The 15,911-nt window shown below is 25.1% G+C and overlaps 2 protein-coding genes across 3 annotated transcripts; one reads left to right on the top strand and one right to left on the bottom strand.

Annotated features, from left to right (window-relative positions):
* Positions 1-1,354: 1,354 nt before the first annotated feature.
* LOC113551419 (disintegrin and metalloproteinase domain-containing protein 10) lies at positions 1,355-7,946 on the bottom strand. 2 transcript variants are annotated; one of them, XM_026953656.1, is made up of 16 exons: positions 7,694-7,946; positions 7,364-7,636; positions 5,618-5,818; positions 5,296-5,549; positions 5,083-5,229; positions 4,733-4,928; positions 4,430-4,614; positions 4,194-4,368; positions 3,959-4,136; positions 3,710-3,887; positions 3,405-3,638; positions 3,222-3,338; positions 2,865-3,029; positions 2,741-2,804; positions 2,570-2,651; positions 1,355-1,800 (listed from the first exon to the last, which is right to left on the bottom strand). In XM_026953656.1, exons 1-15 carry the CDS (start codon positions 7,749-7,751, stop codon positions 2,572-2,574), a joined length of 2,505 nt encoding a protein of 834 aa, XP_026809457.1. In that variant the 5' UTR covers positions 7,752-7,946; the 3' UTR covers positions 1,355-1,800; positions 2,570-2,571. The 2 variants fall into 2 exon arrangements, with proteins under 2 accessions (XP_026809457.1, XP_026809455.1); XM_026953654.1 differs by having other exon boundaries at positions 1,356-1,800; positions 2,708-2,804.
* A 322-nt stretch (positions 7,947-8,268) lies between these two features.
* On the top strand, positions 8,269-11,908 carry LOC113551774 (eukaryotic translation initiation factor 2 subunit 2). The gene is made up of 7 exons (XM_026954249.1): positions 8,269-8,422; positions 8,903-9,053; positions 9,477-9,619; positions 9,681-9,798; positions 10,369-10,576; positions 10,644-10,917; positions 11,719-11,908. The coding sequence occupies exons 1-7, from the start codon at positions 8,405-8,407 to the stop codon at positions 11,761-11,763; spliced, it is 957 nt and encodes a 318-aa protein (XP_026810050.1). The 5' UTR covers positions 8,269-8,404; the 3' UTR covers positions 11,764-11,908.
* The last annotated feature ends 4,003 nt before the right edge of the window (positions 11,909-15,911 follow it).

The raw sequence follows: 15,911 nt of genomic DNA, 5'->3' as shown, positions 1-15,911 counted from the left end.
TTCAATTTTCATAATAGTGCTGCTGAAGGTGACAGGTACTCAGTTACAGTGACTGTGCAAACTGTTTAGTCAAAGAAAAGTTTAACTGTACTACCACTCACATATCATATTCACTTAAAAAATCTTGGTTGTAACATGGATTTGCTTTTTATCCCTACCACAAACCATGTATTATAGTTGCAAGGCAAATACATTCTACCACCAATGATACTTCAATACAAATTCATAAGGTTAAATTTAATGATAAATATATGATATTATTCCAAGAGGAAATGAAAATTGAAATATTTGAGATTGATGCAAGATAAGAGTAATCATAAATTATTAAAATTTATAGTGAATTGAATCAAACAAAACATTTATAAATCAAAAACTGATCCAAACACATTCAATTTCATTTACCAATTATAGATGTTATTTTATGAGAACACAAGATTAGTCAAGGTTTTAGACTTTAGTACATATTCAAGTTCAGTATTTTTTGTATAAATAAATAAAAAAACATTAATCATTTGGCCAATTTTCTTTAAATAGCACAACAAACCAGTTAAACACAATAATTTTTGTCATAAAATTATTAAAAAAAAAAAAATTAATTTATAATATAAAATAGTAAAAATAAAGTAAAACTAAAATGGTAGGGCAGTTAACATTTTTTAAAATTTGGTCAATGAAACAATAGAAGCTTAAAATTATATATAAGCTTATTAATGTAGGAAAACAAAATGTTGTAAGAGTAACTTAATTAAACTATGGTCAAATTATTAAGGCGTCCATAAAAAAAGAATTTTAAATAACTAAATTGAGTAAATTCTATAGTTTTTAACTAAAGTATTAGAAATAACTTAATAAATAAATTACTTGATAAACAACCATAATATTTTAAGGACGCCCCATATTATTATTATTTTATACATTACACATTTAATTCATAATTATATATATATATATGTGTATGTAAATATTAAATATTAAAAAATGTCTTTTTTTAATAAAACATATATTTGTCATACATTTAGACTAATTTATTATGATAAAATAATGAGTAGTTGTGAAACAAATTTTTAAGTAGGTAATATTTTGTTCAAGTGTTACATAAATATTAGGAAGATATTTAATAATTATATAAATATTTTTCTGTTCTATATAAATAAAATATTTGGTGGGAAAAATATCATGCAAACAAAGGCAGATGGTATAAAAAAATATACATGATATATAATAATAATAATAATACTAATAAAATAATGAGCAAAAATTATACTAAGAAAATCATGTCAAATAAAAAAATTAAAATTGTATTAATTTTTTCAATTTCTTTTTACTCATATATTGTAGAATATAAATTATTATTAAAAGAAAGAAAAAAACTCAACCTAAAAAAAATCTGGTAAGTGTCATTAAATTAATTTACTTGATTCTAGATTCATAATTAAGGAACTTTATAAAGAAAGAGGTATCATATAATATGTGCAATATTGATATAACATGAGATACATAAGTCATAGAAATTTGTTTAAAAAAATGCTTATAGTATGGAATGAAAAAAATATTATATATAAATGTCAAATTATATTCTGCCTTTGTCTGTGATCAGCACCTCACATAGGGTGATTGTACAACTATAAAGTTTTATAAATATTCAATCACTTTGGTTCCATTCGGCTATGTACAAAAATTAAAAATAATAATAATACATAAATAAATTTAATAGTTTCTAACCACGATGATAAGAATACCGAATATTTCGGATTGACGTTATCAACTTTTTGGTTTAGGGCTGCCAAATTTACTTGACAACTGAAAAAAAAAATGTATATATTTATATTAATTGATTAAGTATTTTATTTATAGTATAATATATATTTACAGTAGACATTGTAAAATACCCCAATTTCGTTAAATCTTGTATTTAGTATTAAACATTCTAATCATATTTTAGTTAAGGAAATTATTATTAATTATTATTATTATTATCAGAGTGAACTCTGTCCAGCATGAGAACATGCCATGGCTAAACAAAAATTAGTTTTGCTGCGCATTCCCATGTGATACCCTGCCATAATGGAACTGACCTCGATCGCAGGGTGTTATGTGTGAATGGCATAATTGACATATTCTCTTGTCATACAAAGTATAGATTCTAACCCACCACTTTTCTCACAAATGTCATAACAGTTTGTCCTAAATAGTAATTACGTTTACGTTTATAAATAAGAAACAAAAGTGATTAACTGATAACATATAGTTCCAAGTACCTTAAGAATATTTTATTCAATTTCATATTTTCATAATTAAAAATTAACATAGATAGTTGTTAGAGAATAAGCAAATTATGCAAGCCCAATAATACAACAAATACAGTATAAAGAAAAAATGATAATAGATGATGGAGAATTATACACTAACAACCTAAAGACTTACTATGTTCAAAAATATATAAGAAAATCAAGTTAACTACATTTTGATTTTTAAAATTTGTTTAAGTCCAGATCAATTTTCTTACTAAAATTTGATCAAACGATCTCTAAATATGACTTAAAAATAGGTATGATTTGTAATAACTTACTATCACACTTTATGCTGTGGTTGATGCCTCATTGGAAATGCATTACGGCGATCTGAATGACCGTGTGCAGGGGGTGCAGAAGCTGTAAAATAAAAAAATAAAAAACAGGTATACAAAATTATTCCAATTATGTACTACCTCTTGGTGCATAATAATGACCTCTACCCTCACCATATCCATGGGCTGGAACTCTACTTGATCTGGGTTGTGACACATATGTTTGAGGATTGTGCCGCTGTATAAAAACATAATTTTAGTTTCAAGTACAATATTAGTTACAATATCAATAAATCACCATTCTACGTAAGGTGGTAATGGGCCGCCTTAATGTTTCACTAAATCTTCGAGCAGGAGTTTTCTTAGGATTTGATGATGGTGTGTGTACTGCACAACATTTTATGAATACTCCCATTATAATTACAAATGTAACACCCATAAGCATACAAGCCCACCAATTTTCCTATAAAGAAAAATTAAAAATATAGTATGTTATAACTAGAGTTTTTAGATAATATTGATATATTATTATTATACTTCAAAAGTTCAAATCCAAAAACACAAATTTTCAAACACATATCAATAGAAAACACTTTATGGATTTGGTTTTTTTATTTAAATTAATTTGATATGATTTCTATAAATTAAAACTTACTAAAGCCCATTGTTGAAGAGTTTGAAGTGTTTGTTTGTTAAGGAGCATATTTTTTAATCTTGCTAATGGGCCTTCGGCATCAACTGCTCTACATTTGTAAAATACATCACAGTAACCCTAAAGAAATTATATTATTAAATAATTTCATAATTATAAAGTAATTCACAATAATTGATAATTTACTTGAAAATTATCACAAGGTGATCCAGGTCTTAGACTTATGCCACCAAGAGGTAAATTAACTGCAGAAGCAAATTCACTAGTTGACCTGCATGTTTGTAAATCAGTACCATTCATACAAGCCAACTCGCATAACTTGCGTTTGTCAATATTGGGTATAATTTGTGATGTCAAAAAACATTCATTTAGACCCCACTCTAAACAAATAGATCCAGTGCAATCACCATTGATGCAAAGCTTAAATAAAAAAAAAATTTTAATTAAATTTTAAATTTTACTTCAGTTTATAATCAATTTTATTTACTAACTTGTGTTCCCTCGTTACAACGAGTTTTATTAGGTTTAGGGGGTGGAACCGGACATTCTGGTGTAGTACCATCACAATAAGAACTATAACTACAAACGTCTTCACCACGACACATAACTAAACGATTAGATGGAATAAAACGGCAGGTATCAGCATAACAGCATGGTCCTTGAGAAGGACTAAAAATTAAATAATATTAAAAGTTAAATCAATTATTAATTAATAATTTATAGACTATAATGATACATACCTGCATTCAGTTTGTGCTCGGCGAGCACAACCTCTAGCTGAGATATTACGGAATCTATCTCGATCAGCGACTTGCCTGGGATAGCAACATTTATCATCACATTCATCATCATCATATCCACAATCACATTCTTCACCATTTTCAACAATTTTATTACCACAAAATGCACCTTCACTGGCTGTATAAATATTTAAAATTAATATTTAATTATTATAAATAAAGTGTTTATACAAACCTTTAAAGCAATTCCTTTTTTTATTATCTTGTATAGCATCTAATACACTACTGATATTAGCTATACTACATGAAGAAAATTTACTGTTGTTTGGACGGTCACCACTAGTTGCAGAAGCAAACATGATATAATTACCACTCAAACCACCTGGTCGACAATCTGAAGGATAGTCATGCTGTAAATGAAAACATTTTTAAAAATATGAGACATTTTTTTTATTTATATGTAATACAAACCGGCGATCCAAAATTGTGACCAATTTCATGGGCTAAGGTCAACTGTGAAACTTTGGGTGGAACTCTACTATTGTAGTTAACAAATGTAATGATACCAGTGTTTAAACTACGTTTAGTTGATTGATATAAACCACCAATAGTTTCTGTATATGTTTTATACTTTTCACAAATACCACCAGATGCACCTGACAAAAAATAAAATAAATATTTCACAATCATAACTCTAAATTCTTTTTAAAATCGGAAAAAAACTTTTTTGTCATTGATTTAATAACTATTCTACTAATAAATAAATGTAATTACCAGATGCGCTGGCAACCCAAGCTAAACCTAAGGTTCCTCCAGTGAAATCTCTGTAGGTAAAAACATATGCTAGGCAAAAATCTTCGTGGTTCCCCAAAGAATGTAAATTTAAAAAATTACTAACATCAATATTTTCCATGCAGAATGGATTTTGTTCTCCAGACCATTTGTGATCACAAGGTTCATCATCATCAATCTAAATAAAAAAAGTAATATAATATTTACTCATATATTAGTTTATTAATTTCAGAAACATTATCAAATAAAAAAATTATAAATATTTGATTTCTTGTCAAAATATTTTAAGTTTTAAAAAAATTTTCTAACTATATATAAATACAAATATTTACTTTAATTCTTTGAACTTCAAATTTAATATTTCTATGTTCAATGCGTCCATCAAATTTGGTATCTCTGTAGATATAGTTCACTGCAGTTACATGGTGCGCTATTAATGATAATATCTCTTCTCTTGTCTTTGTTTTATCATAACCAACCTAAAAAAAAATTATTTATTTAAAAAATATATATAAAAATAAACAATATCATGTTTAATTAAATACTTGTTCTTTAATGTGCTTCCATAATAAAGGGTCAGTTTGGATAAATAATGAACAAGTATTGCGTTCTTCTTTAGGTTTAGTAGCACGTTTTGTTCTAACAGGTCCATTGTGGTGCTTGTCAGCTGCTTGTCTTGTATATTTATACGCAGGCCTTTCTTCATCTTGTTGTTGAATATTCCAAGGACTACCAGAATACTGGATACTTTCCATATTTTGTTTTGTGGATCCTGTAACTCCACATCCACTAAAATGACCTGAAATATTTTAGAAGTAAAGGTTATATTCATATTCAAATTTAGTAAGATTAATTTGAAAAAATTACTAGAAGAGTTATGATATGGATTATCAACATCATTTTCTTTATAGATCACCGAATGAAAATCATCACTATTTTTAAGATGACCATGCGGATGAGTATATTTTCTAGATTTTTCTACATAATAGTTTCCTTTTTTTGGTGATATGATTTTTCCTTCAAAAACTCCATCAATGATTGAACCAAATACTATACTGTTGGCTTCATCTGTTAAGAAATAAAAAAAAATAATTGTAGAAAATTGTATTAAAAATCTACTATAATGTACTATTGTTTTTTTCATTTTAAGATTTATTAATTAAAAAATAACAGTTTAGTTAAATTATTGCAACTTATCTGTTTGTAGAACTTGAGAATTGAAAAAAATAAATAATCAGTACTCAAAGATTAAACATTTTTTATACCTAGATTCTTAACAAGAATCATATCCATATTAAGTAATTACATTTTATAATTATACCCATTGATATTGCACAAGTATAATATAACCTTAATATTTATCAAAATATTAAAATTATGTATAACTTCCAAAGACATATGCCCACACGTATTATTTACAAATAAGGTTAAGCATAAACAATTTATATTAAACAGAATAAATTTTGTTTTGTTAACTTTAATCTTACAATGAGCCGACTTATTATGAACTTAAATATAAGAATATTAATAATATTTGTATTTCAGTTTTTAAAATGTTTAATATTTAAGCAAGCTACTTTATAGATATTTTTAAACCGCCAAACTTAACTCATAATTCACTTAGAAATTGTAACAACATAAAAACACAGACAATGTCCTTACGTTTATAAATTTTATAATAGATTGATTCACTCCAATATTAAAGCTAATAACGCAAAATTTGTTCTGCTAAATATAAATTTGCTTATGTTGTATGTTTGTAAGACAGAGACAACACATTTTGATGTGATATCCTCTTAAGTTACAAAATTATAATTTATGAAACATCAAAACATAATTACTTATATGTATATTATTGTATTTATATATAATTATTTACATTGCTGACTGTAAACATTTTGAATGTTTAAAAATATTCAGGTCTAATGTTTTAAGGTATTGTTTTTTTTATTTATTATTTTTAAATGTTTCAGCACATTATGTGCTATAACAATTTCAATTAATTATTACATTTGTATTAATAATTAATAATAAGGTATTTTTTATTTATAAATACAAAGTATATAGATAAATATAATCAATATATATTTATCAATAAGTAATAAGCATTACTTAATTAATAAAATATACATAATTTCGCTCTAAAAATACATAATTACAAGTGACACAAATCTACAATAATTAACAAAAGGTTGGTATATTTATCTTTTATCTTTCCGATAAAACAACATTCTCAACAGATTAATTATAATATGACTAATATTTTTAGTAGGTACTTTTTATTTTAAGGGACATTATGAATACATGATAATTGAATAACTAAAATTAATTTTTTTTTTAAGAAATAACTCATAATAACAGAATAATTTTAGTTAAAGATGAATGTTTAAATTATAACCCCATAATTTTGAGCCAAATATATTATAACTGTTCTTAAAAATAATATTAAAATGCATTTATGTAAATATATGTATGTAGGTATGCTTGTAGCTAATCATTATCAACCAATTTTGGTTATTGTAAAGAAAAATTCACTAGACATTTTGAAAATAAGTTACATTATTGTGGGACAAATAATAATTTTAAATAGTAACAAACAAAAAACTAACTTACCAACAATATGTCCATGGTATATATGTGAAGTATCTACATTATTAGGATGTATCAGATTGCCAGAACTATCTAACACTTCCATGGCATTAGAAAATGTTTCTGTATCTCGACGAAGTCTGAGACGAAAGTGATGGCCATGGGCTTTAAATGTTACATGCACATTACTATCACTATTAGTCACTGATCGTTTGGCCCTATCATGACTTTGGGCCAAGTGTTGATGATCATATGTAACAGGCTCATAATGTGACACGTATTGGCTGAGACGCTTGCCTAACATAAAGAAAAATTTAATCAAAATATAAGTAGAAACAGACATGAGCAGCTTACCTTGAATATTACTGGTGATTATCAAGAGCACAACGGCCGTATAGCTGAGTGTATACATGCTATTAGAATTATAAAATATTTGATCACAGGCATAAAATTTGGCTTTTTTTACATTTAATAAGTAGTTAAAATTTTTGGGGTAGCTATCAAATGGTTGATTTTTTTTTTTTTGCTAAGTTGTTAATAAAATTAAAATTATCAAGAAAATGACAATTTCCGGATTTCCATTTTGACAGGCCTCCAGTAAAAATATTCTTTTGTTTTATTGTTATTCTTTTTTTGCGATAATAACAAAAAAAAAAAATAGATAAAAATGCACAGTATAGCCACTATAATAACAATGTTATCCCGTTACATTTCCATTTAGTTAATATTATGAAACTTATAATAATATTTAAGTTTAAATAAAATGTTTTTCACCTTTAAACTTCATTAATTATCATTCAATTAATTTGTGTTGGAATAATTTCAGTCTAAAGTTTATATAATAAATATTTTTTTATCATTACCTCAAAAGTTGTATCGATAAAACATATCGTACGATTTCCGTCCATTGGCCACATTGGCTAGTTGGGGCTGATGCAACATTTTTCTTCACACATCAGTATTTAGTTGCCACATTTTTCTCTTTAACTCTTCCAATATTTTACAAATCTCAATTTTATATTATATTAAATAGTAATAAAGAAGTAAAGAATATTAAATTTAAAAATGACTGAAGAAGAAGCTGTAAGTGTACCTAAGTAAAATTTTTATTTAAATTTTTTTTGGTTCTCTATGTTAAATGTTGTCATTAATATAATCATTTGCAAATCTAAACCATCAAAATATGAATCACCACACATTTTTTATGTATCTAATGTAATATTTATATATTAATCATTCTATCATTATTGTCTTCATAATAGTAATTAAAAAAAATATTTTTTAAATAGATACAGACAAAAAATCTATTTTTATTTTACCTACAATTAAATTTTTATTTATGTTAAATGTATGCTTTTGAAAATTATCTTAGAATGCATACTCATATTAACATTTTATCGACCCCTAGAACATAGTGTATATTATTTACAATTTAAATGTTGAAAAATACTACTTTATAGAGAAATATGTTCCTATATTGTGTCCATTATTGTATTACAATTATTTGATTATCATTAAAATGTATTACATTTGACTGTCATTAATTATATTTATAATTTTTAGTTATTTGATCCTTCCATTAAGAAGAAGAAGAAGAAGAAGAAGTTTGACTTAGACAGTGCTTTAGCTTCTGAAGCTGGTCTTGATGGCTTAAACGAACAAACATTAGATAAAGAAAACCAGGAACCTGGACCCGATCCTGATGAATTTGATGGTAATTATGTATAATATGTTATATAATAAAATAGATGTATTATTATTTGTTATTGAGAACTACTATATGTTTTCTTGTGAGATTTCATGAATAACAAACATTTATAACTTTTAAGTGTTAGTTATGCATTAAAATATACCTTAACTCTAGAGAAAGATTAAGTCAAATATTATAATGTTAATTTATTAATTATTCAGTTTATCCTTCCATTTAATTTGAAATTGTATTTATGGATATATACCCATACATTAGCCTTAATATTTTTAGTTTGTCTCATAATCTGATAATCTTTATTAATTAATTTATAATCTAGCAATTATGTCAATTATAATTGCTAAAATGCATACATTTATTCTGTGCTAATAAGTAATAGGTAATGGTATTTATATTTTTTTAAAAGTTTTATGTTATTTGTATTCATAGATGGAAACCTGGATCTTGATAATTTCGGTAAGAAGAAAAAAAAGAAAAAAAAGGTCACAATAAATTTAGATGATTTAGAAAGTGCATTACCTGATACATCATCTGCGATGGAAAATGGCGATGGCCAAGGAGAGGCTATGGATGTTAGTTTTTTCTTTTTCCTTTTATAAATATTTTATTAATTTATTATTGTTGGGATTTCAGGATGATTTTGACTTAAATATGGACTTTTCAAAAACAAAAAAGAAAAAGAAAAAGAAGAAAGATATAGATGAATTAGTTGCTGAAGAAATGGATAAGAAAGGTGACAAATTCGATGACAGTAAGTGTTTTCCACTTTTCTTAAAATAAGGTTGACAATCCTTTATATGATTTTATTCAAATTTACATGCTTTAACGGTGGCCAGTGGAATTTTGAGTCTGGTAAGGGTTTTGATAAGGTTAAAGTTATTGTGTAGAGAACTTTTTAATTTAATCCGAAACAACTACCTATTAGTATTTCTATAATAATTAACATATTCAATTCAAATTTTGTTCCTCATTTGGAAACTAGATGTATTCTCAATTGATTTTCGAAAATTATGATATGCATAATAAATATTAAATAGATTAGATAACTATTAATTAGTAGGTGGGTTTACTCTACACTTAATTTAAAAACCTTTAAAGACCAATTGGGCTCAAAAACCCATAAGTTGTAATAAATTACAATAGTAATTTAATGATAATTTCTTATATTTTGTTGAATAATAATTATTATAGCTTATTTTTATGTATTAATAATGTTAACTAAAACATAATTTATAAATTAAATGAATTAATGTTATATAGCATGTCTATTATATATTTTTATTGTTTTTTTAATTCAACAATATATTTATTTTTTTTCTAGCAACTGATGGTGAAAGCCACACGTGGTTTGGTTCTGATCGTGATTATACATATGATGAACTTTTAACTAGAGTATTTGAGATAATGCGAGAAAAAAATCCTGATATGGTTGCGGGTAAAAAACAAAAATTTGTTATGCGCCCTCCACAAGTAGTTCGGATAGGTACCAAAAAAACATCTTTTGCAAACTTTACAGAAATATGCAAAACGTAAGGATATATTTTTAAACAATTAATTTTTAAATGATAAGTTTTTAATAATTTATTTATTGTTTAGGTTACATCGTCAGCCTAAACATTTGTTAGATTTCTTGTTAGCTGAATTAGGTACTAGTGGTTCAGTGGACGGTAATAGCCAGCTTATAATCAAAGGTCGTTTTCAGCAAAAACAAATAGAAAATGTACTCAGGAGATATATAAAAGAATATGTTACCTGTCATACATGTCGTTCACCTGAAACTATCTTGCAGAAAGACACCCGTTTGTTTTTCTTGCAATGTGAAACTTGTGGTTCACGTTGTTCTGTTGCCAGTATTAAATCTGGTTTCCAGGTAAGAATTAAACATATCATTTTTGTTAGTTTATTTTTTTTAGTAATTAATCTAACTAGGGATTGTATTATTAAATACTTGAAACTTACTTCATAAAATGTAAATGAAAATGAAAAGGTTTAGCTCTGTTTTATATCAAACTAACAAATCACAAATACAATGAGATATTTTTATTATAGAAGAATAAGTCGTGTTGAGTTAAATATTTTTTTTTGGTATTTATTTAGTGTGACATTATGGGAAAAATAAAATTTAAATTTTTATAACAGAACTAAATCATTTTCCAAAAAATATATTAGTAACGTTAGCCAGTTACGTTTTTAAAACTTAACAGTACTAATATTTAGCTTAATGAGGCATGTTCATAGAATTTCATTCTATTAATTTTTGTTAAGATTTTGAATTTTAATATTGAGGCATAAACATTATATTGTTTTTTATTAGTCCCATTTATAAGAATTACAAAATTATTTGAATGATTGAAAGTTAAATAAATATATTATGTAGCCAATATCTTTCAGGCTTTGAGTTTCAATCATTCTTTAGCGTACGCCTGGTAAAACTTCAATTTATCTCAGTTTTTTTTTTGTATAAAAATACAGTAAATTATAGTAGTGATCCAGTAGGTTACGTCATACTAGAAGAATTTCAACAATTTCATTACAAAATATCTATCAATTAAAATTATTCAAATTTTTTAAATTTTAAATTGGAACATGAAGTTTTTTTTGGTTTTAGAAGATTTTATTAAAATATCCCATGTATATAATATTTGTTCTAATTCATTAATTTTGTTTACAGGCCGTCACTGGAAAGCGTGCAGCTATCAGAGCAAAAACTGCATAAATACTATAATATATTTTCTCTTGCGTGCTATACTAGTTCAGCAAAATATAATAAAATAAACAACACATTTTTACAAACTTCAATATGTTCTTATTATTATTATGATATATATTCATTATAATAAACCTTGCAGATATTAAAACCATTCTAAATTTTGTTTTCCAAATGTCAACATTACCCAGTTCCATTTGTTTATTGAAAAATTTTTAAAGCAGAATTAAAAAATTATTTTGAAATTATATTATATAAAAAATTTAAACATAGTTGAATGCTTTTTTAGGTTATGTCTTTCAAACAAATTACTTTTATATTTAATATTTATGTACATTACATTATTATTAAAAGTTATGTAAATGGGACTGAATTAATAACAGAGAAATAATTAAAATTTGTATTATGAGTGAAAATTATAGTAGATCATTTTGAAATAATTTTTGTTTTTGTATTTATTGGAATTTAATAACTTAAAAAACATTCCTTCATGTGTGTCTGCATCTTATAAATGTACAACAGACTGCTTAGCAAATTTGTGATTAACAATTCCAATTTTGTGTAGTAAACTTAAATAATAGTGCCTTGACTTATTACCAAAATATTAAAGGTAATAAAATTATCTATGTATTATTTTTATTCATTTCTGTGTTTTTTCAATACTTTAATTTTAAGCAATTTATTAGTATGATATTAAAATTTTTAAAGTTTTATAACCAGTTTAAAAATTAAAATATAAAAAAAAATCTTCACAAGAAAGAATAATAGTCTTGCCTCTAAGCTTGGTAATAATACAATATTGGAACGGCTGATCAAATGTGTTGTACATTTTATAAAATAGACTCAACATAAACGAATATGGCATTCTATTAAGACTCGAAGAGACTTAAGCTATAAACAATTGTTTTAGGGAAGTATAGATTATTTGTTTTTTCTTTTATAAGAATTTATTACTATTATGTTAAGTGTAGTAGTAAAATGGTTTTCACATTTTTAATCATAATTGTATTTTTGTCCAGGCTAATTACACCCAATGTTAGACAATATTAATTGTCTATAGCAAATTAATTAGCATTTATAAAGTAACTCTAATATTTGTACATAAATATATATATAGAGTATATCTCGACTGAAAGAAAAAAATTAAATTGCATTAATTTATATACTCGTGAAAAAAAGTTTACCAAGAATTATGTATTAAGTATAATCTTAGACGATTTTTCTACCTGATTTCAGTCTACCCTACTTAAAAATCATTAATTTATCCACGTTCAGTATGTAATAATAGTCATTATGCTGAATATTTAATTTTCTCAATATATGCTATAGCATTAGATTTTTAATTATGTAAAGCTTTTTAATAAACCATGTAACTATTATATTTTTTGATAATTCAATGTTATTAATTTTGAAAAACTCCTTAGTTTTTCATGTTCCTTTGTTGAAATTTTTAATAGAAGAATATTTCAAAAGTAAAATTTGTCAAATAAAACCAAATTCGTATGTAATTGATACTATAATATACTATACTATATTATAGAAGATTTGATAATATTATGAGTTTATAACTGTTATTCATACTAAAGGCATATTTTAATTCCAACATACTAATGCATGTAACATTCAAATTTTTTTTATTAAGTTAATAATTTTATATTTTGACAAAATCACGAAAATTTGAAAGTTTTTTGTAGTTAACAAATAATATAATTTATAAAATGCCTAATTGGTATACTCAAGACTTGAAATTGTATTACAAAGTTAGTAGGTAGTTACTTATAAATAGTCAATATAGTAAATATACTTATTGATTAGGTTTACAGACCAGATAGATCCTCTATCTTAAATCGTGGTTATTATATTAATATTTTTTATATCATTGAATTCAAATTTAATACGTTACACCTTAGTACCTTACCCATTCATTAGAGTGACCCACTCAGTAGACACTGGACAGTATCCATTGGACAGTATTCATTGCTCAACAGTAAACACTTACTGTACTGCAATCTGCAGAACGGTACTTGCCTATCTTTTTAAAATGTTATTCTACTTAACAGATGGCGCTACTGATGTTCATATTCTATTTATCACTCAATATTCTGTGAACAGGAATAATTGTTGGTCTATAGAACTATGCATAGGTATAACTTGATCCATAGTGTGACCATTGTGCTCTTTAAAAAAATTCCCCGTTCGAAAGTTTACGAGATTATCCTGGATATAAAAATAAAATACTTTGGCTTATGTTTATAAAAATATTTAAATTATTTATTAAAAAAAGTTATAATAACTTTTAGAAAATCAATTGTTATTTGATTGCGCAAGATTTAAGGACCTAAGCATTGATTTTGAAATATTAAGTATATTTTAAAATCAATGCTATTACATAACATATATTTATTGTTTGTTTAATGAGTGACGACATAAAATGTTTTTGATTAAATGTACAATGCAGATACATTATTTTCTGACAAAGGCGTCTCAAAAATCCTTGTCCTGCTGACAATGAAAATTAAACAATAACAACTTTATGTAACTACATTAAAACCTCTAAATACTAGACACTCTCAGTTGCCTAAATTTTTTCTGTTATTTGAAGGTGTTTGCTGTTTAGATTAGGGGGGAAATAAATGAAAAAATGAACGATATCAAAAAAAATTATTAAATAATGTGTAAAATGCAAGTATGCATTGTAGTAAAATATACTTAGATAATAATTACAATAAAAATCTAGGCATTAGTGTTCGTTATTTAGAGTGTCCCGTATTTAGAGGTTTTTCTATAGATAAGTAATGAAAAGCTCCCATTTCCGGAAAAAATGTCCACTTTATATAGAGAGTTCATTGAGAAGGGATGTTTCTCTGTATAAACTTGTTATATTTAAATTTAGAATAGGTACAACATACATTGAAGTAAATTATTCGTTACACAAATTAAATTGGGTTCTACTAAACCTAACCTAACCTTATGCAAAAATATAAATATAATGCTATTGATTTTAAAATAAATGATAATATTAAAATTGGCTAAATTATTTTTTTGTATTAAAATTATTTTTTTTATAAATAATTTAAACCAAATATTAATAATTTATTTCAATACCTAAAATCCAATTATCGTATAATTTTTAAACAAAAGAAATGTACCTATATCAATTATTAAGTAATGTTAATTATGTTAATATGTATTAGTTAATTATGTACTTAAATTAATCTAATATTGTACATAACTTGGTTGTTATTATTTTTAATCATTGTTAAATAAACTTAATATATGAATATATTATATTATTATTATATACTAAATATAATAAAATTATGATTTTCAGCTTTTATCGAGTAGGTACGATTAATACATTCTAGTATTCTAGTAGGTAATAACACTAATAACTATTTACTATTATCTATCAAAACCTATATCTTTACTTAATAAACGGGATTTGATGGTAACCTACTAACAAGTACTATTACTATAATACTATAATATTATATATACAATACTCAATTTTAGGTTATTGTGTTTTCGATAGTAAAGTGATGCACATATTAAAATCACGCAACGGGGGGATCTCTTTTTAAATATAAGTATTCGTTTTGTTGGAAGCGGTGGGGGGTTCAAGACATCTTAGCTGAAAAAAAATCCAATAATTTTAATTTATTCTGCATATTGCAGGTAAACTATTAAAGCTGTATGCACTATACTTGTGTATGCAACTATAAGCAAACAATTGATGTTGGTTATGGAATATTTCTTTCTTGATATTTTTCAGTCTTCACCTTTTGTCAATTCTAAACGGAATTATATTGATTATAGGCGATATAGCTTCCTGCAAATCAATACGTCGCGGTAGAAATGGTAGTAGATACGCGTATATCACTATAGAATTTGGTTTTGTGATGCATCATATTGTAATTCTTAATTTATTTGTGAATTCGTAATTTATTTATTTCTGCCTATATAGGCATACGATTATATAAGTATACAAAATGTCAATAAAATATTTATATTTTCCACGTTTTCATTATACGTGACACATCAGATATGAATTGCAGAAATGAAAAACATATATTTAATTCCTCAATTTAATTTTGATACCTTAATTAGACTTTAACACTGATTGTGTAAAATATTGATTAATTTAATACCTACCTAGT

This window comes from Rhopalosiphum maidis, chromosome 2 (genome assembly GCF_003676215.2).
Source record: "Rhopalosiphum maidis isolate BTI-1 chromosome 2, ASM367621v3, whole genome shotgun sequence".
NCBI lineage: Eukaryota > Metazoa > Arthropoda > Insecta > Hemiptera > Aphididae > Rhopalosiphum > Rhopalosiphum maidis.
Note: the sequence above shows the minus strand (reverse complement) of the source record. Positions and strands in the feature narration are given on the sequence as shown.

Bases quoted from the DNA above. Each gene is read 5' to 3' on its own strand.
- LOC113551419 (XM_026953654.1), bottom strand. From the start codon at position 7,751: ATGTATACACTCAGCTATACGGCCGTTGTGCTCTTGATAATCACCAGT. The intron at 7,637-7,693 runs GTAAGCTGCTCA...TCTTTATGTTAG, and splicing joins AATCACCAGTAATATTCAAG to GCAAGCGTCTCAGCCAATAC. The intron at 2,652-2,707 runs GTAGTACATAAT...TTTATTTTACAG, and splicing joins TCATTATTATGCACCAAGAG to CTTCTGCACCCCCTGCACAC.
- LOC113551774 (XM_026954249.1), top strand. The intron at 9,620-9,680 runs GTTAGTTTTTTC...TTGGGATTTCAG, and splicing joins GCCAAGGAGAGGCTATGGAT to GATGATTTTGACTTAAATAT. The intron at 9,799-10,368 runs GTAAGTGTTTTC...TTTTTTTTCTAG, and splicing joins AGGTGACAAATTCGATGACA to CAACTGATGGTGAAAGCCAC.